Source organism: Zalophus californianus, chromosome 4, assembly GCF_009762305.2.
Source record: "Zalophus californianus isolate mZalCal1 chromosome 4, mZalCal1.pri.v2, whole genome shotgun sequence".
Classification (NCBI taxonomy): Eukaryota; Metazoa; Chordata; class Mammalia; order Carnivora; family Otariidae; genus Zalophus; species Zalophus californianus.
This window is the reverse complement of record NC_045598.1, coordinates 31,218,952-31,244,729: the sequence shown is the minus strand read 5'-3', so window position 1 is coordinate 31,244,729 and position 25,778 is coordinate 31,218,952. Positions and strand designations below refer to the sequence as shown.

The 25,778-nt window shown below is 55.6% G+C and overlaps 2 protein-coding genes across 4 annotated transcripts in view; one reads left to right on the top strand and one right to left on the bottom strand.

Moving 5' to 3' along the window:
• The first annotated feature begins 2,713 nt into the window (after positions 1–2,713).
• On the top strand, positions 2,714–18,379 carry COL9A2 (collagen type IX alpha 2 chain). 3 transcript variants are annotated; one of them, XM_027582613.1, is made up of 33 exons: positions 2,719–2,821; positions 3,232–3,459; positions 4,654–4,728; positions 5,976–6,011; positions 6,096–6,158; positions 7,198–7,251; positions 7,364–7,399; positions 7,501–7,524; positions 7,858–7,911; positions 8,236–8,289; positions 8,396–8,443; positions 8,640–8,696; positions 8,779–8,832; positions 9,141–9,194; positions 9,588–9,641; positions 9,739–9,792; positions 9,913–9,966; positions 11,112–11,165; positions 11,593–11,646; positions 11,875–11,928; positions 12,880–12,924; positions 13,275–13,328; positions 13,953–14,006; positions 14,295–14,348; positions 14,435–14,506; positions 14,780–14,815; positions 14,910–14,954; positions 15,043–15,075; positions 15,260–15,406; positions 15,669–15,723; positions 16,050–16,238; positions 17,037–17,114; positions 17,573–18,356. In XM_027582613.1, the coding sequence occupies exons 2-33, from the start codon at positions 3,388–3,390 to the stop codon at positions 17,770–17,772; spliced, it is 2,067 nt and encodes a 688-aa protein (XP_027438414.1). In that variant the 5' UTR covers positions 2,719–2,821; positions 3,232–3,387; the 3' UTR covers positions 17,773–18,356. The 3 variants fall into 3 exon arrangements, with proteins under 3 accessions (XP_027438435.1, XP_027438425.1, XP_027438414.1); XM_027582634.1 differs by lacking the exon at positions 16,050–16,238 and having other exon boundaries at positions 2,714–2,821; positions 17,573–18,379; XM_027582624.1 differs by lacking the exon at positions 15,260–15,406 and having other exon boundaries at positions 2,717–2,821; positions 17,573–18,379.
• A 2,552-nt stretch (positions 18,380–20,931) lies between these two features.
• The window catches only part of ZMPSTE24 (zinc metallopeptidase STE24), a 48,277-nt gene continuing 43,430 nt past the window's right edge, over positions 20,932–25,778 (bottom strand). Inside the window, exon 10 of the mRNA XM_027626506.2 lies at positions 20,932–21,425. Within this exon, the coding sequence (XP_027482307.1) occupies positions 21,417–21,425 (9 nt within the window). The 3' untranslated portion in view covers positions 20,932–21,416. The remainder of the gene's footprint in view (positions 21,426–25,778) is intronic.

Sequence of the window (25,778 nt, the reverse complement as noted above, 5' to 3'; positions counted from 1 at the left end):
TTTACTACAAAATTACTTTAAAAAAAACACTTTCCTTCAGGTCTTAATAGTTTGTCATTATTATATTTAGGTCCCACATTAATTCATCCAGGAATATATTTTTGTATACTGATATAAAAATTTAACTTGAATTTTTTGTTTTTTTTTAATATTTTATTTATTTATTTGAGAGAGAGAGAGCATGAGCGTGGGGAAGGGCAGGCGGAGAAGCAGACTTCTCGCTGAGCTGGGAGCCTGACCTGGGGCTTAAGCCAAAGGCAGATGCTTAACTGACTGAGCCGCCCAGGTGCCCCATAACCTGAATTTTTTCTGAATATGTATCCAGTTGCCCCAACATGTACTGACTGGGCTACTTTCCCCAATGGCATTTTTTTTTACTTTTTTTTTTTTTTTAATAAGCTCCATATCTAGCGTGGAGCCCAAAACGGGGCTTGAACTCACAATCTTGAGATCAAGACCTGAGCTGAGATCAAGAGTCATAGGCTTAACTGACTGAGCCACCCAGGTGCCCCTCCTCAATACTTTAAATTTAACCTTTATTGTAAATTAAATATATAGACCTTTCTCATAAATTAAACAGATATGATAAATGTCTCTGTGTGTGTGTCGTCTTTCTCTCCAAAAAAAAATCTATTCTTGGGCTAATAAAACACTATTTGAATACACTCCCTTTCGATCTGTGGTGGGGAAAGATCTTTCTCATTTGCTTTTTCAAATTTTCTTGACTATTTCATGTCATTTCTCTCCTAGAATATCTACACCCAACATGGGGCTTGAACTCACAATCCCGAGATTAAGAGTAGCGTGCTCCACCAACTGAGCCAGCCAGGCGCCCCTAGATTAATTTGACATCTTTGCAACAAGATGTATATATCCACAGGAATGTGGATATATGACTCTCCATTTATTCATGGTCTCCCTGCCCCTTAAGAGCTGTGTATGACTGGCCCCAACTTCTAGTCCATGATTTATGGGTCCAAAGCCCTCCCTACGATTTCTCTTGATCAGCTCCTGCTTTGAGCTTCACTTTCCACTGAATTGGTTCAGGTTATAATCCCAAGTGTGATAGGTTACATTTTCCAAAGATGGCTGCACCACTGTATGTTCTATCCCACTCCCCCCCACACATACACTCCATGCTCCTCTTGAAATGTTGTTACACTGATACTCATTCATCAGGAGGTGGAGTCTCTGTTCCCTCCCCTTGAAACTGGGCAAACCTTTGAAATTGCCTGGACCAAAAGAATGTGGTGACATTGATGCTGTGTGACTTAGGTCCTCAGAGGCAATTCTGCTTCAGTCTGGTGTTTTCCCTCTCTCTCTGAGCTGCTGTGTTGGAAGTTCAGCTACTTTGAAGCTGCTGTGCTGGAGAGACCCTGTGGAAAGCTCACAAACAGATAAAGGAGAGAGCTTCCCAAGAAATTCCAGCTGTCCCGGCCCCAGCTATTGGAGGCTTCCTAGTACAGACATCAGACACAGGAGTGAAGAAGCCTTCTGGTTGAGCCAAGGCCAGTCATCATCTAACTGCAACCTTATAACAGACCCGGAGTCAGAACCAACCAACAGAGCCACTGAATTCCTGATTCAAGAAATTGCTGCTTTGAGCCACTAAGTTTTTCAGTGTTTTTCCTATGCAGCAATAGACAACTAATATACTCATATGTGCTGTGCAGATGTAAGGAGCACCCCCTTTCCATAATTTCTACACACACACAAAGAAAACTTACATGAGGCCCTGGTGTGTTCAGCCCACAAAGAGATGAAGAAATGAACAACATAAAAACCAACAACTTTGGCCAGCCCCTTTCGGAGAAGTCCCTTACACATACTACCCTCCCACCCCGGGCAATGCCCACCATCCCTCCCTCACCTCCTCCTCCTCTCATGTTCCTATAAACCCCAAATTCTTCCTCACTCCGTTAGGCAGAGCAATCAAATTCTCTCAAGCCCCCTTTCTCCCAAACTCAGCTCCAGGAACCCCTCTCAAAGCCCAGCGCCCTTTGCTCACATGCCGCGTGGGCTTGGACTTCCCTAGGTTCCAGAGGGTTTTCTTCTTGACTATTTTAGCTGATCTTGTGGTTTTTTTCCCCCACACTGGGTACAGGACTGGTAAACAAAGTGTCCTCCATAAATCATAATGAAAGCTAAAATTTATGAAGCACCTACTGTGTGCTAAGTACGTCATATGCATCATCTCATCCAATCTTCACAAAACCCCTGTAAGGTAGGGACTATCATTATCCCCTTTTACAGATGAGGAAACTGAGGCACTATATAGTTTTAGGTGCCTGTGGTCATAGTTAGTGACAGATTCCAAAGCACTTTATCAATATTGCTTAAGTGAACGAAAAGGAATTTAAGAGACTGGGAGAGAGGAGATGTTGGACAGGTGGGCTTTGGAAACTCTGATAAATGGGGGGAGGGTTGTTTCATGGAGGAGCTTACCCTCAGTGAGAGAAAGCCAGGCCCTAGAGACTCTGGTGCTTAAAGAAGCTGCAGTGAAGAAAAGGCAACAGAAGAAGGAGGAGGGCTGGATGGTGGAAGCCTGGGCAGGGAAGGCTTCAGGGAGAGAACCGCCAAGGGCAGCTTCCCAGCAACAGGACCTTCAGTGGTTCAGGGGGCACTGAAGAGAGGCTGGGCCTCACCGGTGACCTCCAGGAGACTGATGTCCCAACTGGGGCGGAAGCAGGGAGATAAGAGGGAGATGAGGGAGTCTGGAGCTGGGGTAAGGCCAACTCCACCATGGAGTTAGTGGTGAAGCAGGAAGGAAGACGGGGATGGGGGTATCAGACACCGGACGGCTGATCCAGGAAGGGCTCTGGTAGGTTTTCATACGCAAGGGGCCTGACCGTCTTTGGAGTTGAACGAGGTGGAGGGGGGCTTCTGCTACAAGGTCCGCGGGACCTGAGGGTCGCTCTCGGCCTGGGCCCTGGAGGAGAGAGGATGGACCCAGGCCAGGGCTCGCAGACTGAAGTGGCTGAGGACCGGCCAGGCCACCGGGCGCGGGCTGCGGGTGGCGGGAAGGTGCCGAGCCCTGGAGGTCAGACTGGAGGGGGACCTCGGACGGCCGTGTGCCTCCTCCCAGAGAAACGGGACCACGGTCTCAGTCCTGCGCCCCGGTAGCTCCTCGGACGGCGGAGGGTGGGCACTGGCTGAGGGATGGAGAGGGGCGGAGCTGGGCTCAGGGCGCCGGCCTCCCTCCCCCCCCCACCCCACCCCCGGCCCTCTCAGGTGACAGACCCCGCGGCCCCCGCCCCGCCCCGCCGCATATTCAGGCGGCCCGGCCCGCCCCGTCCGAGAGCAGCCAGCGCCGCCGCTCCGGGAGCCTCTGCGGGCCGGTACGAGCGTGCACCCGACCACCCGTCCTCCGCGACCCCACCGCCCGCCATGGCCGCCGCGGCCGCCCCCCGCAGCCTCCTGCTGCTCCTCCAGGTGCTCGGGCTCGCGCTGGCGCAGATCGTAAGTCCCGCGGCCGCCCCCGCGCGGGGGCCGGGGTGCGGGGAGTGGGGTCTGGGGTGCGGGGCCCAGGAGGCTGGTGAGGGGCTCGGCCTCTCTCCCCGCACTCCCGGCTGGGCGCAGCCCCCGCGGCGCACGTCCCCCAGGTGGGTGCGCACGGGGGCCGCGGCCCGGCGCCGCGAAACGAGGCGGACGAGCCGGGGAGCCAAGAGGGACCCTGTCGGGAGACGCTCGGCCCAGCCTGGGACAGGCAGCGTGGCCAGGAGCTGGCACCCGGTGCTGGCAGCCCCGAGAGCCCAGGTGGCGGGGGAGACAATGGTGCCCATTCACGGGGCTCCGGAGCCTCCGCCCCGCCTCCTCTCAGGGGGCGCCGGCTCCAGCCAGACGCCGCTCCGGCCGCGGCGGCTGCCCCTCGGCCCCGCTCCGGCTCCCGCCGCCCCCCCCCCCCCCGTCGCGCTACCGAGGGCCGCCGGGGGGCCTAACGGGACGGGGGCGCGACAAGGCCGGGCCCGGGAGCCAGGCTGGCACTTCTCTGCCCGGGGAGGGCGCGGGCACCTGGCGGGCGCGGGCCCCCTGCCTGGATCGGGGCTGGCCCCATAGGAGGACAACCCAAGGGAGGACGGAGGAACGGTGCTGGGAGAGGGGTGCTCTGAGGGGAAGGGAGAACAGACTTCCCTTCCCTACACCCCCTCTCCCTGCGCCTCCCCCACTTTCCTTTCGGGTTTACTCGCCCTAGGGGGAGCGGCGGGGGGTACCTACTCACCATCTATACCTGTTGTTCGTCTAAAAATGATCATACGAGCAGCCATTCATTGGAGCCAACTGTCTGCTGGGCACCGCCTCGCCTACCATCTGTGATTCACTTGCGCCGTCAGCATCTTCATCTCTTCCCCACCGCGGCAGCGCGAGGGCAGCCCTGGTCCGGTGGAAGGAGGCGGAATCCCGGCTCCACCATTTACTCTCTGTGATCATTCCTAATCTTTGCGAGCCTGTTTCCTTAACTGCAAACTGGGGCTGATAATGGTATCCGCCTCCCAGTTCTGAGCGTTCCATAAGATGATACATGTAGTGGTGCACAGTGCGGTACAGAGTAGGTGATCAATAAAAAGAAGGACGCAGCTTTCCCGGGGAGGCTCACGGCTGGGACGCCCCGCTCCCTGCACAGTCTGAGGGTTGCACCCCTGTGTGTGTTTTCAGAGAGGTCCGCCAGGAGAACTGGGGCCCCCGGGCCCCCCAGGGCCGCCGGGAGTGCCTGGATCTGACGGCATCGACGTGAGTCTCTAACCTGGGACGCGAGGGGGAGGGAAGCTGCAGACAAAGGGGAACTTTGTGAGCGGGGTGTGGGGGGGTGGGGGGGGGGGTCAGTGCCTGGAGATGCAGCGCCCCCTGTGGTCAGCGGGCGGCGCCGGCCTGCGCCACAAGGAGCCCGTTTGTTCTTGGAAAACCTCGAACTGGCCCTGAGGTGCAGAGCGCGTTATAGCGGCCCGCGGACAAGGAGCTGCTGTTCCGTCTGCCCGCCGGAGCTCACAGCGATTCCTTATCCCCCACCCCTACTCTCCCGTCTTTTTTGGGGGTGGGAGACGCCTTAACCTCTCGCTCTGCCCCTTGGCACGTCTGGATGCTTCTCCAGGGTGGCTTGGAAGCCTTGGTCAGACCGCTGACCAGCTGAAGCCAGACTCCTGTCTCTTCCTTTGCATTTTTCTTCCCTGATTTAGAACCAGCAGGTCTTGTTCGCTGCTCTCGCTAGCATGGGGAGGGTTAAATGCCTCATTCAGGAGGCTGCCCCAGGAGGCCAGCTCCGTGTTTACCCATCTGGACAGACTTCTATTCAACCTGGTGCCCCCACCCTCCAAACACAGGGCGCTGGGTCCCTGCCAGGCTCTCTGGCTGCTGCAGGCCCTGAACTGCCCAAAGGCCTCTCTGGGGCTGAATGTGACTCCACAGGCCCTGCCTGTCCTCCACCAGGAGTCCTTTGTCGCTGGGGAAGGAGGTCCTTCCTGCCTTGGGGACAGACTGAATCGGCCCCCTTCATAGGCCCTCCTGGTCCTTGTCCCTGGCCCAGTCTCTTCTTTTCCTCACCCCGATCCAAAAAAGAGCTGTTGCCCACCCGGCTCACCTCCCCTTCATGTTTTTCTGAAAGGCCCAAGTTTCTCCCACACTTGCCCAAATCTAAGAAGCACCCAGTCTCTGAGGTAACTTGGAGCCCACAACCCTCTCTGCGGGGCTGTACCAGCACCTCAGCAGCGTGGGTGTGTCTGTGACCAGCTTGCACGTTGACGGCACCCTCTCCAGCCTGGCTGGGGTTGGTCTCGGTCCACCTGTTTGGTGGTTTTGTTTGTTTGTTTTGTTTTGAGGGAAAGGGAGTTATTTTCCCCCAAAATTGCAAGGCTGAGGGGTCCCAGGGCAGAAGGAAGAGAGAGAGGAGAGCAGCATGTGGGACCAGCCAGTCAGGGCCTGCATGTGCCCATTTGGGGTAACATGAGCCACCGGGGGCTGTCTGACCAACTTGTATCTTACAGGGTGACAAGGGGCCCCCCGGGAAAGCTGGCCCTCCGGTGAGTGCTGTTTCCTCTTTGACCTTTGACCTTCCCAGTTCTTGCCCTCCTCCGGCTCATATTTGCCCCACCTCTGTTTTTAAGGGACCTAAGGGAGAGCCTGGCAAAGCGGGGCCGGATGGGCCGGACGGGAAGCCTGGGATTGATGTGAGTACCTGAGCATCCGCTAAAGCAGGTTAGGGCTCCACTCGCTGACTTCCAGAGCCCAGTTCTGACATCTTCCCTGCTCCTCTGTTCAGAGCAGGGCAGCAGGATGGAGACTTATAAAGCTATGAGTTCCCTTCACCTTCATGTGACCCGTGACCTCGCGGCCACCCCAGAAACATGAGTCACAGACACATGGGGGTCCAAAGAGGGGTTCTGTTCATCTGCAGCAGCCAAGATTTAGTCTCACATTTCTGGCCTCCAAACGTCAAATTAAATGCTATGGAAGGAGCTGTCCTTTCCTTCCCCCTTCCCTGCCACACCCTGCCCCCTCAAAGCCACAGGAGCAACTCAGGAGAGGAAGATTATTGGCTGATACCACAGAATTCCCAGGGGCCCCAAGGTCACGGGCTCCTGGACACAGCCAGGACCACTGGGACCGTCACCTGATTGAGGAATACACTTGGGTCAGTCACTAAAAGACGGGAGGAAAAAGAGGTCCCATGAGTTGCCTTTGTCCTGCTGGCGCAAGAGGTACCATCGGGGCTATTAGCAGCCACCAACCAGGGCCTCTCCAAATTTTCCACACCCTGCAGAGATTAAAAAGCTCATGGCCTTCCACTAGCACACTGGTTCTCACATCTATGCAGAGAGGGGAACATGATTAGCCCATTTTGCAGATGTGAACACTAAGGCTCAGAAAAAGTTGCTGCCAAGGGCAGACATCAAGAAAATGGCCCATCCAGACGTACATCTAGATCTTCCAGGCTCCTAACCTGGGAGGTGTGTGGCCTGTGCAGACAGATCTTTGGGCCTTGGTTTCTCATCTTTCTAAAGAGGGTAATCGCTCTGCCTGCTTGGCTCCCAGGGTTGCTGTGGGAACTGGGAGAAGAGAAAGCAAGGTGTTGAGGCCCCTTGGCCTTCATGGAGTGGAGTGCAAGACAGCTCGGGCCCACCCAGGAGAGACCTCAGGCCCTGGCTTGTCCCATGGTTCAGGGAGCAAGTTTGCTCTTCGTTGATCTACCTTCTCTTTCTTCCCCAGGGTCTAACTGGAGCCAAGGGGGAGCCTGGCCTCATGGGGATCCCTGGAGTCAAGGTAAGTGGCCTGCTGGGGACTCGGCTTGGGCAGTCCCAGGGAGGGACTATACTAGAGAGGAGTGGGGACACAGGAGACCCCAGCCTCTGAACCTCTCCCATTGCTCTTTCAGGGCCAGCCTGGGCTCCCAGGTCCCCCTGGCCTGCCGGTGAGTGTAATCTGCAAGGGCTTCAAGGGACCCTTCGGGGGGAGGGCAGGGGGGGCTTATAGAAGGAGCCATGAACCCAATCTCCTTTCCTTCTGTTCCAGGGCCCTGGCTTTGCTGGACCTCCTGTAAGTCCTCCCAAATGGGGCAGGGTCCCTGGAACTCTTGGGGAAGGGGGAAACAGAAGGGCTTCTGGGGGACTGGCCATCCAGGGGAGGGGCCAGCATGCTGTGATGGTGTCAGGAACGGGCAGACGTGCCAGAGAACTCTGGGCCAGCTCACGCTGGGCCTATTTGCTGGCTCTGGGATTCTCTGGCCCTTAAAGCCCTAAGCTGTCGGTCTCTCTGGGCTTGGTTGCAAAGTAAAAGTGGGGAAGGGGCCTCTGGGTACCAGTCCCTACCTTTGTGTCAGGGTGGGCTAACCCTCCGAGGCACCCTGGCCAGTGACGCCTCTGCTCCTAGGGGCCACCCGGACCTGTTGGCCTCCCGGGCGAGATTGGAATCACAGGCCCCAAGGTGAGCCCCAGCCATCCCTCTGCTCATTCTGCCTCCTGCCCTTTACCTCGAAGCTGGCAAGCTGGGGAGTCTTGCCAGCAGACCCTGGGCCTCCTTCTGGCCAGCAAGGAGCTCTTCTAGGCTTGGGGCAGAACTCCCTCCTGCTGAGCCCACTCAGCTATAGGTCTTTCAGGGAAACCTGAATGATGGCTGGGGCCATCCCAGATCTCAGAAGGTGACCTGGAGGACAGGGTCGGGTAGGGCAGCAGCAGGGACTGGAGGAGGGGGCAGAGTGACCCTGGCAGAGCCGGACCAGAATATGATTTGGGCCCCTCTTGCTTCCAGGGGGATCCTGGACCAGAGGGGCCATCGGGGCCCCCGGGGCCACCTGGCAAACCGGTAAGTGTCCTCAAACTTCCCACATGTGGAAGGACGAGGGTCTCTGGCACAAGCCTGGGGTGGGAAAGGTTCGGGTCAGGCTCCAGCTTCGTACATCTCCTCTCAGGGCCGACCCGGAACCATCCAGGGCCTGGAAGGCAGCGCGGATTTCTTGGTGAGAGGCGGCCCTGGGGCGGGGCTAATGTGGGGAAGGGGTGGGTCCTCTTTGGAGGTAGAGTCAGGGGGCTGCCGCACAGAGGTTCAACCAAGTGGGCTGAGAGGAGGGTTGGGAGCTGGCAAGAGGGGAAGCACGGCCCGGCTGGCCTGAGGCGAGCTGGTGAGCACACAACCCGGCGGGGTTTTCTTTCCAGTGTCCAACCAACTGTCCAGCGGGGGTGAAAGGCCCCCCAGGGCTGCAGGGAGTAAAGGTAAGCTACTGGCCCAAGTCTTTGGGGGGCAGAGCAGGTGGTTGGGAGGGGACCTCACATGGAGTTCCCTCCTTCCCTGCAGGGGCATCCTGGCAGACGCGGGGCTCTGGGAGATTCTGGCCGCCAGGGGAAGCCGGTGAGTGTGTGGGAAGAGGGCCTTACAAGAACCTCCCCTTCTTCATCCCTTCTCCTTCCCCTGTGGGTCTCTGAGGACTGAGCCTTGAGCTGAGAGGCAGGAGGCCTATGTTCTAGGTCAGTGTGTCCCTGGGCAAGTACCTTCTCCTTGCTGGGCCTCCATTTCCCCATCCATCTGTCACTTGGGACTATATGGGTTCTAGGGTCCTTCCCATCTGCTTTTTCTGGGAAGGGGATGGTATCTTTGGTTGTTTCTATGTTTGTCTCTCGATCTGCCTGCCTGTCTGATCACTCCTTCCTGCCCCATAGGGTCCCAAGGGAGACGTGGGTGCCTCTGGAGAGCAAGGCATCCCTGGACCACCGGTAAGGGACCCTCGCCCGGGGCCCTCCCCTCCTCATCCAGGAGATCTCAGTGGAGCCATTCCCTTGGTCTGGCCTCCAACCTGTAGAAGAAACACCTGTATCCAGTTGGCATGTCTCGGGTGGGGAGAGGGGGGTTGAGGCTGTCAGAAATTGGGGGACAGGAACCAAGGCTATCAGCCAGAAAACGCAGCTGAGGCCCAGCTTTTGCCACTGTCCCCTGAGTGACCCTGGTGAGCCCTTCCCCCATCGCTGAGCCTCAGCATCCCCTCTCTGAGATAGGGACTATGCTGCCCGCCTCAGACGGGCATCGTGAAGATCAGGGGTGGGGGTCAGAGAAGCTATGATGAAGTGGGTCTTAAAATTGCCATTGCTGTCATTCTTCTGTCTTGACAGGGTCCCCAGGGCATCAGGGGCTACCCGGGCATGGAGGGACCCAAAGGAGAGACGGTGAGTAGGTCGGGGGTGGGCTGCAAGAGTCATTGTGACCAGCGCTCTGGGCTCTGGGGTCCAGCCAGGACTGACTGTAACCCTTTCCTCTCCCCAGGGTCCTCATGGGTACAAAGGCATGGTGGGCTCCATTGGTGCCGCCGGGTCACCAGTGAGTGTCCTCTTGCTCCTGCACACGTACCTCCTCCAGCTGGAGCTCCTGGGGCTGCGAAGGGCATGTGGCTCCCCCTGAGCCCATGTGATCTGGATTCCTGTTTGTCCTTCTTGCCAGGGTGAGGAAGGTCCGCGGGGGCCACCAGGCCGAGCCGGAGAGAAAGGCGATGTGGTGAGTCCTCAGCCACCCCTTGTCCAGTCAGGGCCCCTGGAGAGTACTAGGAGGGACTCAGCTCCCCCCCGCCCGGGCTCATGTGTGAGCGAGTGTGTGCATTACCCTGTGTGTCTCTGCAGCTGCGTGTGTGCGAGTATGTGCTACTCTGTGTCGGTGCGGATGCGTGGGTGTGTGTGCGAGCGTTACTGTGTGTGTCTGTGTGGGTGAGTGACTGGTGTGGGGCGGGAGCCTCTGTGCTGGGGGCCCAGTCACCCCACCAGCCCCCACTCCTGCAAGCCCAGCCTGTGCCGATCAAATTCAATTTGGGACAAGTCATGGGATCCAGTCCCAGGCTCTCTGCAGCCAGACGATGAAATTCCAGCAAATCAGCCATGGGGCTAATGGGACTTGGCCCACATCCCAATTCTCTTAACTTTTTTTTTTTAATTAATAGACTTTATTCTTGAGCGGCTTTGAGTTTATAGAAAAATTGAGCAGAAAGTAAACTTTTTTTATTATGGAAGTTTTTAAACATACATAAAAGTAGAGAGGATTATATAGTGAACCTCCATATACCTGTCTCCCCAAATTGACATTTTGCCACACTCACTTAATCCAGCACTCTTGCTCATCTTTTCAGGCAAATCCCTTAATATCATGTCATTTCACTCCTAAATACTCCTGTATGCCTTTCTTAAAAATAAGGACTTTTCCTCACATAGTCACAATATCATTCATTATCATAACCAACAACATTATCAATGATTCCTTGGTGTCAGCAAATAACCAGTCTGTGTTTCCGTGTTTCCCAGTTATCTCAAAAATGTCTCTTCAGGGTTCTTGTTCAAATCAAGACCGAAACAAAGTCCACACGTTGTATTTAGTTGTGTTTCTTCAGTAAGTGGCACTCAGAGCACAGGTGAGGGAGGTCTCAGTGAGTACTGGATCCTTCCCTTGTACTGCCCGGCCCGGCCCAGGCCCCTCGCCTCGGTGCTGACCTCTACTCCCTCCCAGGCCCCTCTCCTCCAGCCCCTGCACGCTGTGGCCTGTGCCAAGAGAGATCCTGGGACCCGGAGGCCACTGTTCTCAGCTGCTCCCCTCTCTGGACAGGCAGTTGGGGGTTCAGCATCCTGAAGGTGACCTCATTTCTACTTACTTTGCAGGGCAGCCCAGGTGTTCAAGGACCCCAGGGAATAACAGGCCCGAAGGGAGCAACCGTAAGTGGCCTGGGCCTACCCAGAGAGTGGGGTCAACTCTGTCCAAGCTCCTAGAGGACGAAGAGCCTGGGATTCTAGACCGAACTCTGTTGCAGGCGGGCTGCTCTGTGACCTTGGGAAACACCCTCTTGCTGTGCCTTAGTTCTTTCACCTGTAATTAGGGCATGTGGTGCTGTAGCAGAAGTTTGGGGAAGCTTGGGGCCATCTGGAACACCTGTCACCCACACAGAGGAAGGACTGTGGTCCATCCCTCCAAATCCTCTTCCCATTTTTGCTCCCCTCTCCCAGTTGGCTGGTGGGGGTCCTCGAGATAACCAGACGCGCTTCCGACCTGCACACTGCAGCTGTCACAGAGGGATATGGGTGGGTGGCTGGACCACAGGCATCTCCCCACCGTGAGTCTCCCTTGAACTTTCCTTCTGAGCAGGGCCCCCCAGGCATCGATGGCAAGGACGGGTCCCCAGGCACACCTGGCATGAAGGTAGGAGTGGGGACTGCTGCTGGGTTGGGGAGGGTCAGGGCCCCTCCCAGCTCAGGCCCCGAGTCTCACCACATTGATCCTGGAGGCCCAGGAGCCTGAGATCCTCAAGTGTGTCACTGACACATCCCTGCTCGCTGCTGGGCCTCAGTTTCTCTACTTGCCCTTGGGTGGAAGCCATAGACCTAGCTGGAGCTTTCACTTGTGCCTCTGGTTCTCTGTCTCTCCCAGGGCAGTGCAGGACAGGCCGGGCGGCCAGGAAACCAGGGCCACCAGGGCCTGGCGGTGAGTATGGGGTGGAGTCCTGGGGGCTGCCCCATGGACAAACTGCTTCTCCTCCTCAGTGTTGCCCACTGCCCCGTTGTGGCACGAGTGGCTGATGAGGCAGAAATCCACACACCCAGGGACCTTGCTCTAGTCCTTGTCCCCACCTGGACCTCTGTGGCCTCTGGCCTGGCTTAGGCCTCTTCATTTGGACAGTTGCTCCAGCCTTCTCTTTGACCAACCCAGCTCTCCGTGTTAGCTGTGCCCTGCTACAGCACCTTCCATGGCCCTCATTGCCTCCAGGAAAGTCATCCCATCCAGTCATCCAAGAACTAGTTACTGAGCCCCCCAGGCACGCTGAGTGGCAGGGAAAGTTGTGAACAGGACAGCCACAATGCTTGTCCGCACGGCTCTTCTTCGCATTCAGGGACCAGCGTAATCGGACACCACCCTGCCCTTCGGTCCTCATCAGCCACTGCTCCTCTGTGTCTTCTCCTTTCCCCACGTGGCCTTGCCTTTTCTACCCCCACATTCGGGCCTTTGCAGGTGCCTTGGCCTGGAATGCCCTTCCCCATCTCTCTGTGCCTTCTCACCATTCAGGGTCACCTCCATCCCACACCTTCCGGGAGCCCAGTCCATGGGAACCCCCTCCCTCCCTGCTGGGGGTCCTGAGGCCCAAGCCAGATAACACGCCCAGGTGCAGACCGTGTTCCTGTATCACGTGTGCCTGTGAGCACGGGGTGCTTCTCTTCTCCCCACAGACTACAGGCCCCTCTGTACCCCGCTCCGCTCCCCCCAGGGCTCAGGGCACAGTCAAGTTTGTGATGCCATGGGAGGGCCTTCTGCTATTTGGCTTCCACAGGCCAGGGCTGAAGAAGGGAGGGGATCTGGATTGGGGATGGGAGGTAAAGCAGGAGGTGCCTGGGGCTCCCCAGTGCCAGAGTAGAAACTGGTATCAACTTCTTTCTCCAGGGTGTGCCGGGCCAGCCTGGGACAAAAGGAGACCCAGGAGACAAGGTAAGGTGACTCCAAGCTGGGGACAGAATTGGCTTCATGTGAGCAAGGGAGCCTGCGGGCAGGGTCCAGGGGCATGGCTGAAAGACTGCTGCAAGGCCCGGGCCTCACCCAAGGCTCAAGGACATGGCCTGGACACAAGTCCCTTGGGCCTAGCCACCTCCCTCCTGCCGCTTACTCCCACCTTCTGTGAAGACAGGATGGTATGGCTCCCAATCCAGAGGACCTGACCAAGAACACCTTCTCCCCAGTCCATGTAGTTCTAGATTCTGTTTCGGGTTCATCAGGCTTCTCCAAGGTCAAGAGCTTGACTGGGCCCCCCAGACTCACCTTAAACCTGTGTTTTCCTGCAGGGTGAACCAGGCCAGCAGGGCCTCCCTGGATTCTCTGGTCCTCCTGGGAAGGAGGTAAGTGCTCGACCCTGGACACAGGGCTCTTTGCATTGGTCCCCCTCCCAGGCCTGAAGACCCTGCGCTCAGCATATGGGCCTGGGTGAGAGTGTGTGGTGAAGCCCTAGTTTGGGGGCTGCCGTGGATGCCAGTCTGGGCTGTGCCACTGACCCACTGACCCAGGGACACTCCCTTTTCCTCTCTGCATCCTTGTTTCTCTATGTACAATGCAGTGATGGGGGGGATTGGCTCTGTCCCGTCCGGGCGTGATCTCCTCAGATAGCCAAGCTGACTGGGGCTAAGAATCCAGCAGAGTCATTCATTCATTCATTCATTCATTCATTCATTCATTCATTCTTCCGTAAACATTCACCAAATACCTGCAATGTGTTAGATGCTGAGATAGTCTCCTACTCAGACGGAGCTTACAGTTTAGTGGAGAAGACAGATCTTAAATATATGATCACATGATGACTAACTACAACTGTGTGGGGTCCTAGTGAAGGAAAAGTACAGGGACCCAGAGAACAGGGGTAAGGGAAGGCTTCCCTGAGAAAGTGACCAGGGTGGGTAGGGGTTAGCCAGCTGTGGAAGGGACGGGTCCACCAGGCCTACTGCTCACTCCTAGTTTCTGTCTGCCAGGGAGAGCCGGGACCTCCAGGAGAAATCGGACCCCGAGGCATCGTAGGGCAGAAGGTAACAGTGGTACCCCCTCCCCCAGGGGTCTCTGCAGCAGCTGGCTCTACTGGACCCAGGATCTGGGTCCCATCAGTGGCTCTAGCACTTGCCGGGTCCTGCCCAGCCTATGTGAGGCCTTCCCAGAACTGCCTGGCTGCTGGCCTGTGAAGTGGAGCAAGGGACCTCCATGCTGGGACAGCAGGAAGGAAGGGCATCCTGCCCAGCAGGGGCTGGGGGCTGGACACGGGGCTGAGGACGGGGTGCCCCTGCTGCGTGTCCGTGGGTCATTCTCTTTTTCCGTTGCAGGGTGACCAGGGTGAGAGGGGGCCGGGGGGGCAGCCAGGCCCTCAAGGACGGCAGGTTAGTGGAGGCCCGCTGTGAGGGGCCGTGGGGAGCAGGCCTGGGCACCTCATTTGACTTCCTGCTCTGGATTCTTTTCTCCTCAGGGCCCCAAGGGGGAGCAGGGGTCCCCCGGAATTCCAGGGCCCCAAGGCTTGCCAGGCATCAAGGGAGACAAGGTACCAAATGGGGTTGGAAAATACCTGGAAAAGAGGCCCCAAGGTCTGCAGGGTCGGAGGTGGGGGGGCAACGGAGCTCAATTAGGTCGTTCCTTGAGCGCTCCAGGTCTTCCCGGGAGGAGTACTGGGGCGGGTCCCGCGCGGCCCTGGGGGGCGAGGCGGAGCTGCAGAGGGGTGCGGCCGGGACCCGGGGTTGGGGGGCGAGGACCCCGTGGACCCAGCCATCCCTGGAGAGGGGAACTCGGCAAGTCCCTGACTCCCCGCTTGCTGCAGGGCTCCCCAGGGAAGACCGGCCCCCGCGGCAGCGTGGTGAGTAGCCGCGCCTCCCTTCCCCGCGTCCCGGGCGGCGGCGGCGGCCGGTGGGGGTCCGCAGGTGCCCTGACTCGCTGGGCTTCATTTGCAGGGCGACCCGGGGGTGGCCGGCCTCCCGGGAGAGAAGGGCGAGAAGGTGAGCGGGCTGCGCGGGGGCGGCCGGCGGGACGGGGGTGGGCCCCGGGGCTTCGGCGGGTCCTGACCCAGCTGCCCTGTACCTGCAGGGCGAGTCTGGCGAGCCGGGGCCCAAAGGACAGGTGAGTCCAGCCCCTGCGACGCCGCCGCCTTCCTCCTGTCCCGCCACCCACCGTCCCCCTCCTTCCACCCCTACCTTCCCCCACCATCTCCCCTCCCCGCCACCCCCCCCCCGGAACTCCCCGGCGCGGGCCAACTCTCACCCCCCCGCTCTGCACCACCGCCCGCCCCGCCCCGCCCCGGCAGCAAGGAGTCCGCGGAGAACCCGGCTACCCCGGCCCCAGCGGGGATGCGGGCGCCCCGGGGGTGCAGGGCTACCCCGGGCCCCCAGGCCCTCGAGGACTGGCTGGAGACCGAGGCGTGCCGGGACTGCCCGGGAGACAGGGCGTGGCGGTGAGTCGGCCCGCCGGAGCGGGGAGTCTCCCGCGAGGAAATCCCTTTGCGGGTGCTGCCGAGGCCCCAAAGGCTGGGAGTTCCCGGGGCCAGCTGGCTTCCCCGGGGCTGGTTCCAGGAGGCCCCACAACCGACAGCTTGGGGGTGGGTGCGGCAGGAGGGATTTCCGTCAGATGCGGCATGTGCTTCCGGTGGGAGAACGGAGGGGGGGGGGGGGGGCCCGGCCAGGGGCTTCTTCCTGGAGGGCCTTGTCTGCCTGCAGGGCCGAGACGCCAGTGACCAGCACATCGTGACCGTGATGATGAAGATGATGCAAGGTGAGGGCGGGGGCGGCAACCCCTCCTCGTCCCACTCCCAGTCAGCGCGGTGCCACCCTTCGGGAGCTGCTCCAAGTGGCCTTGCCCGAGGGGCTGCGGGCCTGCGTGCTCCTTCCAGCTCTGCTTCCAAGAGGCCCGGGACCTCTGTACATCTCTGCCCTCGCCGGACCTTTGGTTTCCGCAAACCGCGGAGGAAGGGGAGATGAGACACGCACCTTTTGCGTCTGCACGTCCAGGGGCCCGGCGTGGGGACGCTCTGCCTTCCTGTTTTACTGAGCGGACCCCCATCTCACACACCTCTCATCTCCCTCCCTCCTTCCCTCCAGAGCAACTGGCAGAGGTCGCTGTGAGTGCCAAGCGGGAGGCCCTGGGTGCAGTCGGGATGGTGGGTCCTCCAGGACCCCCTGGGCCTCCTGGGTACCCAGGCAAGCAGGGACCCCATGGGCACCCTGGCCCTCGGGGCGTTCCTGGCATCGTGGGCGCCGTGGGTCAGATTGGCAACACAGGGCCCAAGGGTGAGTGCTGTTCTGTGGTGGGGGTGGGGGCCGAGCGATGTGGACTTGGCCAAGGCCAGGCCTGGGTTGGGTTATGGGTTATGTGGGCTGATGGCTCAGCCTCTTGTTTTCTCTTTCATCATCCCCCCTCTCGGGATGAGGTACACTTTCCCCCATTCCCTCAGCAACGTTTTCCAGAAGTCATATGTGACTCCTGGGCTTGCTTTCTCAGTAGCAAATTGATGGAGATCAATGTATTATTTTATAACTTGGGGGTTTTCTTGGGGGTGGTGTTTTTGTTATAAATTTGCTTTGTCGTGCCCCCTAAACATCTTTCTGGGTCTCTGGAAGCCCGGAGGCAGGTTAGCAAAGTAGTAAAGCCTGCAAACTCGAGTCACAAGACAGCTGTCTGTCCAGACTCTACTACTTTCTCCTTGTAGACTTGGACAACTTCCCTGTTAATCTCCCTGGGCCTTAGATTTATCATCTGTAAAATGGGGGATGTTAATAACAACCACCTCATAGCATTGTCCTGGGGATTGCATGTGGAGGTAATTTATGTAGAGTTGGCACATAGTAAATGCTAGCTATGATTATTATTAGATGCTTTCCTGTCACGAACTTGATTGCTGTAGCCTTCCATCCTGTCCGGACCTTCCTTTATTTAACCAGTTCTGCAGGCATTTCCAACTTTCCCCTAGTATAAACTAGCACAAAACAGGCATAATTGCTGTGTGTGAAACAGAAATGAAATAGCAGCCAAAGTAGAAAAAACATTCTCCAGTTCTGAAAAACGACAGCCTCTTTCTTTCTCTGCAGGAAAACGTGGAGAGAAGGGTGACCAGGGAGAGATGGGACGCGGGCACCCCGGGATGCCTGGGCCCCCGGGGATCCCCGGTAAGCCCTGGGCCCTGCCCAGCAGCCCTGCCCCTCAGCTCTGGGATTCCTGCCCCCCAGACACCTGGGTCTCTGCCACGGAGGCCTCCTGCTCAGCTGCCTCCGTCCCATGCATCCAGCGTTGGCATCCCTTTGGAGCACCCAGGAGCCCTGGGTGGGGTCTGGCTGGGAGCTGGACAGCTGAGATGCTGAGAACTTCCTGGCTTGCACCAAAATCTGCTTCATGGAGGAAAATGAGGAGGCATTTGTTCCCAGAACTCACAGACTGGGAGTTGGGAGTGATGGGCAGTGCCATGCGACTCTCTCAGAACCTGTGTCTGGGGCAGTGTCTATTCCGGCCCTCAGTCTCCATCTCATCCCTGCCACCCCCACCCCACCTCCCTGAGGAACGGGACTTAGAATCCTAGGGCTGAGACAGGAGAAGGCCCTGATGTCTTTGGGTCTTCTCCCTTACACAGGACTCCCTGGCCGGCCCGGCCAGGCAATCAACGGCAAGGATGGAGCTCGAGGGTCCCCAGGGGCCTCGGGAGAAGCAGGCCGACCAGGTCTGCCAGGCCCCGTGGGGCTGCCAGGCTTCTGTGAGCCTGCGGCCTGCCTTGGAGCCTCAGCCTACGCCCCTGCACGCCTCACGGAGCCTGGATCCATCAAAGGGCCATGAGCATGAGGCCAGGACAGAGCCTGGCGGGCATCCTGGGGGGAGAGGACTAGGTTCCCTCTGGGTGGACACACATCCCATCGCTCAGACCAGGAAGCCAGCTTTCCCAGAACCTTCCATCTGGGCCCCTGGAGTCCTGAGGAGAAGGAAATTCTAAAACGTGGGGGAAGGGAAGGGAGGACATTGGAATGAAAAGGTGGAGGCCAACGGACAGGGCAAGTGTCACTGGAGAGTCCCAGCTCCCAAGAGATGGGTGGTTTTCCTTCCCAGAACCTGACTCAGAAGTTACCAAAACAAACGTCTCCTTAATCTGTGCCATCCTCCAGTTGCTACCCTCTTTGGGGTATGGGTCCCTGACCCCACCTCGCTCCCCTGGACTTTCTGGGTGACTGCTGCTGGGTGACTACCCCGAGGTGGCCATCCTGAAGCCAGCCCCACTACTTCCTCCCTGCCTTCCTCCCATCTGAGTATTTAAACACCCATCCCCCTTCTCTTCCTGGCAGCACCCCCTCCCACCTACCCACCCACCCACCCCGAGATCCACCCAGGCCTTTCTGTAAATAAAAGCCCCTGACTTGGGTACAAACTAGGATGGGAGTTGCTGGGCGTCATTCCTGCTGGATGCATGCACCTTCCTCTGGGCACTCCCCGAACTGTGAGCAAGAAGACAGCATAATACATTTGAGGAGCATCTGTGGGAAGAACCTGACGGTGGAGTCAGGACGGTGACCTGCTGTGTAACTTTGGGCAAATTCCTTCCCAGCCTTTGGCTACGGCAGGGACTCAGCCATGTCCCAGTAGGACACACCCAGCATCTTGCCAGGGCCTAGCACACAGAGGGTCCTCTTGAGACCCAGAACCCACCGTATGCTCGCCCTGGGACAGGAGCTGGTCATGCAGGACTGAAAGACTTCGCTCCTGCCTTAGGGGTTCCCAGGTCTGTGGGACCCGGATGATGAGAGCAGAAGGGACGTGCATTCACACCACCTTCGCTCGGGACGTCTAGGGGAGACTGGCTCGGATCTGATCAGTACCCCTGGGCACTCTCAGCCTCATAGCTCTGTAGGCCAGCAAAGCTGCTCCAAGCAGCAGGAGTGGCAGGGGAGGGCATGACAGGTACCTCGGACCCAGGCAAGGATGAGAGCTTTTGATAGGGAGTGACCAATCCCCATGCTCCATTATTGCTTTGGGGCATTTGTTCCCAAATGAAGCATTCTGCTGGCCTCAGCCCCTCCTGAAGGCTGAAATCACCAGTGTGAGAGCCAAGCATTTGCAGAAGTCTGGGCCCTCCTATACCTCCCCCTAAACTTGGCACTAGGTCCCCACCCAAGCTGGGCACCCTTCTCTCACTAGCCCACCCCCAGTCATGCCTCTCCCACCCCACCACACACACACACACACACACACACACACACACACACACACACACACACACACACACACACACACACACACACACACACACACACACACACACCCCCAAGCTGGGCACCCTTCTCTCACTAGCCCACCCCCAGTCATGCCTCTCCCACCCCACCCCACACACACACACACACACACACACACACACACACACACACACACACACACACACACACACACACACACACACACACACACACACACACACACACACACCCAAGCTGGGCACCCTTCTCTCACTAGCCCACCCCCAGTCATGCCTCTCCCACCCCACCCCCCCCCCCCCCCCACACACACACACACACACACAGTGACGGCTCAGTCCCCTTGTCTCAACTGAGGGACAAACAGGAAAGATAAGCTGAGGTAGCCCCAAGGGCCACAGAGGGGGCTTCACCCTCGCTGCTTCGACAAATCCTGTATCACAGCAACCCCGCCTCCCCCAGGCGGCCCGACTTCCGCTGTGTCTGCTGGAGCCGGCTCCGACAAGGGGAAGAGGGTGGGAGCAGCAGGGTGGGGGTTCGTCCCTGGTGGCGAGGGGCTTCCTCCTTCCTCGGCCTTGCGCCCCTGCTGGGACTGCTCTTCCCCAAAATCCCATCCCTGCCGGTGCCCTCACTGCAAGTCTTTACTCCTAAGTGACCTTCTCATCCCCAGCCTGATATCCAGGTTCCCCTCCGTGCTTCGTTCTTTCTCCTTTGTACTTGGCACTATTCAGCGACATCATGTAAGCTCCGGAGGGCAGCAACTTTGGTCTCCCGTTTGCCGCTCCATTCCCCAGCACCTAAAACTGCCTGGTGTGAGGATCTAATCACATGGTGACTACAGCTGGGAACAGTGTATTGTATAATTAAAACTTGCTGAGAACTTAAGGGTATACACACACACACGCGCGCGCGCGCGAAAAAAGCATTTGAAAGGAGAAAAATAGTTTCAAAACAAAGCAAAAACCAAACAAAAAACATGCCTGGCACATAGCAAGTGTTCAATAGTTATTAAGTAAATAAATAGTATGTTCAGGATGCTGAAAGGGAGACCCCACCAATCATCACACCAGGAAGGAAGGGATTTGGTCTCAGCTTGTGTGGGGCTGAGGCATGTTCCAAGATGGCCCATAGCAGCCAGGTTACTTCTTTCACCATCAAGAATGAACCTCCCCAACTGAACCAAGAGACAAAAGTCTAGTATAACAAAAATGAAGTAGGAACTCAACTCCCCTGTTTGCAATTAGGAAAAGGGGGATGCAGGATTTGCAACGACGTGGATGGAACTGGAGGGTGTTATGCTGAGTGAAATAAGTCAGAGAAAGACATGTATCACATGACCTCACTGATATGAGGAATTCTTAATCTCAGGAAACAAACTGAGTGTTACTGGAGTGGTTGGGGGTGGGAGGGATGGGGTGGCTGGGTGATAGACATTGGGGGGGTATGTGCTACGGTGAGCACTGTGAATTGTGCAAGACTGTTGAATCACAGATCTGTACTTCTGAAACAAATAACGCAACATATTTTAAGAAAAAAGAAAAAGAAGAAGATAACAGGAGAGGAAGAGAAGGGGAGTATGTCAGAGGGGGAGACGAACCATGAGAGATGATGGACTCTGAAAAACAAACTGAGGGTTCTAGAGGGGAGGGGGGTAGGGGGATGGGTTAGCCTGGTGATGGGTATTGAGGAGGGCACGTTCTGCATGGAGCACTGGGTGTTATGAACAAACAATGAATCATGGAACACTGCACCAAAAACTAATGATGTAATATATGGTGATTAACATAACAATAAAAAAAATTAAAAAAAAATAAAGAAAAGGGGGATGCAGGAAGCCTAATGGAGCTTTGCATCAAGTCAGCCCAGCTCCTTCCCAGAGGTTTAGCAGCTTCTCCTCCATAATGTAGACTGTTGAGGACTCAGGGTCCCAAACCTGCCCCTGGCAGAGTTCCAGGAGTCTGGAAGATGGGATTTTGTTTCAAGTAATTTAGTAAGTCACTAATCTTCCAACCCAAATGGCTGGCGTCCAACCCATGCTGCTAAAATCAACAGTGATGAGGGCTTTCAACCAGAGCTTTGGTGTTTTACTGACACACAGGGTCTCAAGTTGGCGGCTGGGTATTTGGGCAATTTCTGAAGTGGGCATTGATATGGTGGCACCAGGTGGGCTTAGAAGCTGACGAGGTCCTCTGCCGGGTAATCACGGCCCGAGAAGAGCAGAGCAGCAGTCCGGAGGCTGCCCTAAAGGATCTGGATAAGGGCAGAAATAGTTCCAAGGTAAATGGAGAGCTTGTTTCTTATCCACAGAACAAGGCTGCGATTGGTGATAGGACCCACAGCCAGTTGCTTTGGTTACTGGGCCTCTGTCATGCCGCCCGTGAGGTCACAATCAACCAAAGTCTAGTGGGTCTGGCTCTAGGTGGATGAGGAGACCTGTGTCCTTACCCTATCTGATAAAGACCTCAAACTCAATCTGTCCTAAACTGCAGACTTTCCCCTCCCTCCAAACTGCTTCTTCAGTGTACCCTATCTCAGTAACTAGTTCTACCATCTACCAGGTGCCCAGGCCTGAAATCTGGATCATCTTTAACTCCTTTGGCTTTCACCCCCATCACTAATTCATCTCCAACCAGGATGATTTCTCCTTTTTTGTTCAGCAAATATCCATTCATTCCACAAATACCATTGTCTCCCCAGCTAGAACGTAAGCTCTATGAAGGCAGGGAATTTTGTCGGTTTTGTTCACTGCTGGATCCTCTGAGCTTTCAACAATATACAGTATTTAGCAGGAACTTAATACCTATTAGCTAAATGAGTATTATTCGGGATAATATCCATGTGCTTTATTATGGCACAAAAGCCCCTCGAGCCTGGCCCATCTCCCTCTTCAGGCTCATTTCTCCTAACTTCTTGCGATTCCTAAAATGCCCCATGTTCTCATGTCTTTGTACCTGCTGTTCCCTGGAATACCACTCCCGCCCCCCCCCCAGCGGATTCCTGCTCCTCTTTCAAAACTTGATCATCATGTCCTCTGGGGATCCTCTCCATCCCAACTGCCAGCTGGGTTAGGCACTTTTGTTTCTTGTGCTTATTTACATCATAGCAATTATGGTAAATTATTAATAGTAACTATTATTACTATTAACCACTTATTGAGCTTTTATGACCAGATATCTGTGCTAAGCACCCTGCAAACATGATCTTATTCTAACCTTACAGCAACCCTGTGACACAGGTAGTATCCCCATTCATGTTAAAAAATACAGTAACTCTCTCGACCCCATTTCTACCTACTGCTACCATCCCATAGTTTTGCTCCCTTCAGTGGGACAGAGTGTTGTCTGATTTGGCTTCTAGCTTTCCACAGGGTCCTGTGGGCCATTGCAAAGGCCACTCCTTTGCTGACTTCTAATCTCCCTGTACATGAAGGTCAGAGGGCCACGTGGCTTGTCCTTGAACCACTTGTTTTCTCACTCCTCTCGTAATCTCCTTCAGCTTTATGGCTTTAAATTCCATCCCTACATCCTTAACCCAGACTTCTCCCCTTAAATCAATCCATTTTTCCAACTGCCTCCTCAACATCTCCCCTGAGAAGTCTGGTAGGCATCTCAAATTTAAGCTGCCCACAGTGCAAGTCCCAACCTGCCCCTCCAGAACGCCCTTCTCCTTCCTCCTTCCCCATCCATTACTGGCAATTCCATGCTTTCACTTACTGAGGCTAAATACACTGGGATCATCCTCTACTTTTTTTTCTCACACCCCACATCTGCTCCATCAGCAAATCCTGTTGGTTCAGCCTTGAAGATACATCCAGAATCCAACCACTTCTCACCACCTCCCTGACTACCACCCAGGCACCATTTTTAGTTCTTTGCAGAAGTATTACAAGAGCCTCTCAACTAGTCCACCGATGGCACCCTTGTTCAACAAAGCAAACATAGTGATCCTGTTAAAACAGAGATGATCTGCTCTCTGGCCCCAAACCCTCAGATGGCTTCCCTAGGAAAAGCTGGAGTTCTTACAATGGCCCACAAGACCCTGTAAAATCTGCCTTGTCCCTACCTCTCTGACTGTATCTCCCACTATTTCCTTCTGGTACATCCCATACCAGCTACTCTGGCCTTCTGGGGTTTCTCAAACACACCAGACCCACTCCCACATCAAGGCCTTTATACTTGCTATTCCCTCCTCCTGGAATGTTCTTCCCCAAAACACCTGCTTCCTGCAAATCACCTACTCAATTCTGTAAGGTCTTTGTTCGGACATCACCTCTAGCAACACTTTATGATCACCCTATTTTTTTTTAAGATTTTATTTATTTGACAGAGAGAGACACAGCAAGATTTGCAACGGGAAAGGGAACACAAGCAAGGGGAGTGGGAGAGGGAGAAGCAGGCTTTCCACAGAGCAGGGAGCCTGACGTGGGGCTCAATCCCAGGACTCAGGGATCATGACCTGAGCTGAAGGCAGACATTTAACGACTGAGCCACCCAGGCGCCCCCACCCTATTTTAAATTGCAACTCCCGGAGCGCCAGGGTGGCTCAGTTGGTTAAGCATCCAATTCTTGGTTTCAGCTCAGGTCATGATCTCAGGGTTGTCAGATCAAGCTCCACATGGGGCTGCGGCTGCGCGCTGAGCGTGGAGTTTGCTTGAAATTCTCTCTCTTCGGGGCGCCTGGGTGGCTCGGTGGTTAAGCATCTGCCTTCGGCTCAGGTCATGATCCCAGGGTCCTGGGATCGAGCCCCACATCGGGCTCCCTGCTCAGTGGGGAGCCTGCTTCTCCCTCTTCCTCTGCCCCTTTCTCCCTGCTTGTACTCTCTCTGAAATAAATAAATAAAATCTTTAAAAAAAAAAGAAATTCTCTCTCTTTCTGTCCCTCCCCCTGCTTGTGTGCATGCGTGTGCTCTCTCCAAAATAAATAAAACAAATTTTAAAAAAAATTAAAAAATAAGTAAAATCTTTTAAAAAAATAATAAATTGCAACTCCCACTCCCAACACATTTGCACACCTCGGGCTCTTTTTCTCCAAAATATGTGTCACTGTTTAGTACCTATTATATATATATTTTATTGTCTGTCTCCCCCACTCTAGTATGTAAACTCCATGAGGTAGTGATTTTTCTATCATCTATTTACTAACGTATCCCCCAGTGCCGAGAGCACAGCTTGGTACAGAGTAGGGACTTGGTATTTGCTAAGTAACGGATGGAGAAATGAAGACTCACATTTCTTACCCAAGATTTTACTAGTAAGTGGTATGTGGTATATTGGATTGTAGAACCCCGGGTCTTAACCTGAAGTTACATCTTCCCTGTTTATCAACCATCCTCCAGAGAGCCAGGAGAGGAGCTCTGACCTGAAGGTACAGGCTGGTATCTCAGATGCCGGCTTCGTCCTGCTCACTGGGTGTGGGCAATTCTGGTTTCACTGATTTTTAGAAAACATGGGGGTATCATCCTATCTGTCTCTGGTCAAATCGTTGGGAAATCCTCCTCCCTGGAACGCATCCTGGATGAGGAGACCCAGACGTTTTCCTATCCATGTTGTCTGAACAGGACTATACCATTCCACTATGGGTTATTTCTGCCTTCCCACCAAACTCTATGTATAGCCTCATATACAAGTTACTTGCTCACATCATGGTGGCCTTGAAACATGAGTTTTTGGATCTAAGTTCCCTGTAATTTTCTTTGTATAGCACCTAGGACAGAACTTAAGGCTCTCAGGTAGTACTTAGTAAGCTTCCTGCTAGTGATGATAAAACACTCAAAACAGTCAAAGTAACATAATGCATATATGTGCAGAAGAATCCAAAGGACTGAGGAAGACCAAGCGGAAGAAGGCTTCCTCAGGGAGGGGAATACCGCACAAAGGATTAGGGATGACAGTGAGACTGTAAGGGCCAAGGGCAAGCTGGCACCATCACTGGAACTAAAATTACTGAATTAATCCTAGGAACTCTGCTCCTATCCGAAACAGAGGTAAAATTTACTAGTAGCTCTCAGACTTCCACAAAGGGCCAAGTTAGACAAAGGCAGTGTACACTCTACCTTCAATTCAGAGATCAACACTGCTGAGATCATGCCGTTTTACCTGAGGCCTGGATCTGTTTCATCCTGCCCCCTGCATATCCACCGAGTATTAGGGTACAGAGCGCCACCTCCCTTGCTGGCCTCTCTCCTCCTGCCTGATTGGTCAATACCTCAGGAATCCACTGGTACTGTCTGCCATCCCTATGCCTCTGCGATCCATAAACTGGAGGGGACTAGGTCAAAACAATCACATATTAAAAAGCTAGTTATTGCTGCCACAGGTAAAGGAGCCCAAAGAGGCAGCTGGAGCAGACCAGACAGGCCCAGGACCATCTGAGCTGATGGAAATGGAGGAGTGCTTCCAGATGCAGCTTCTGAGGAAACACCAAGAACCAGGTGCTCTGGAGCGGAGCAGGAGGAAGACACGGAGGAAGACTGTGCGGGTTAGGCACAGGGTGGCGCTGTTGTCACTCAGCAGTGGGGCTGCTGCTTCCTACTCTTAATGACCAGCCCTCAGTTCTTCTGGGGTAATAAACACACATCTAGGTAACAAATGACACACAATTTTGT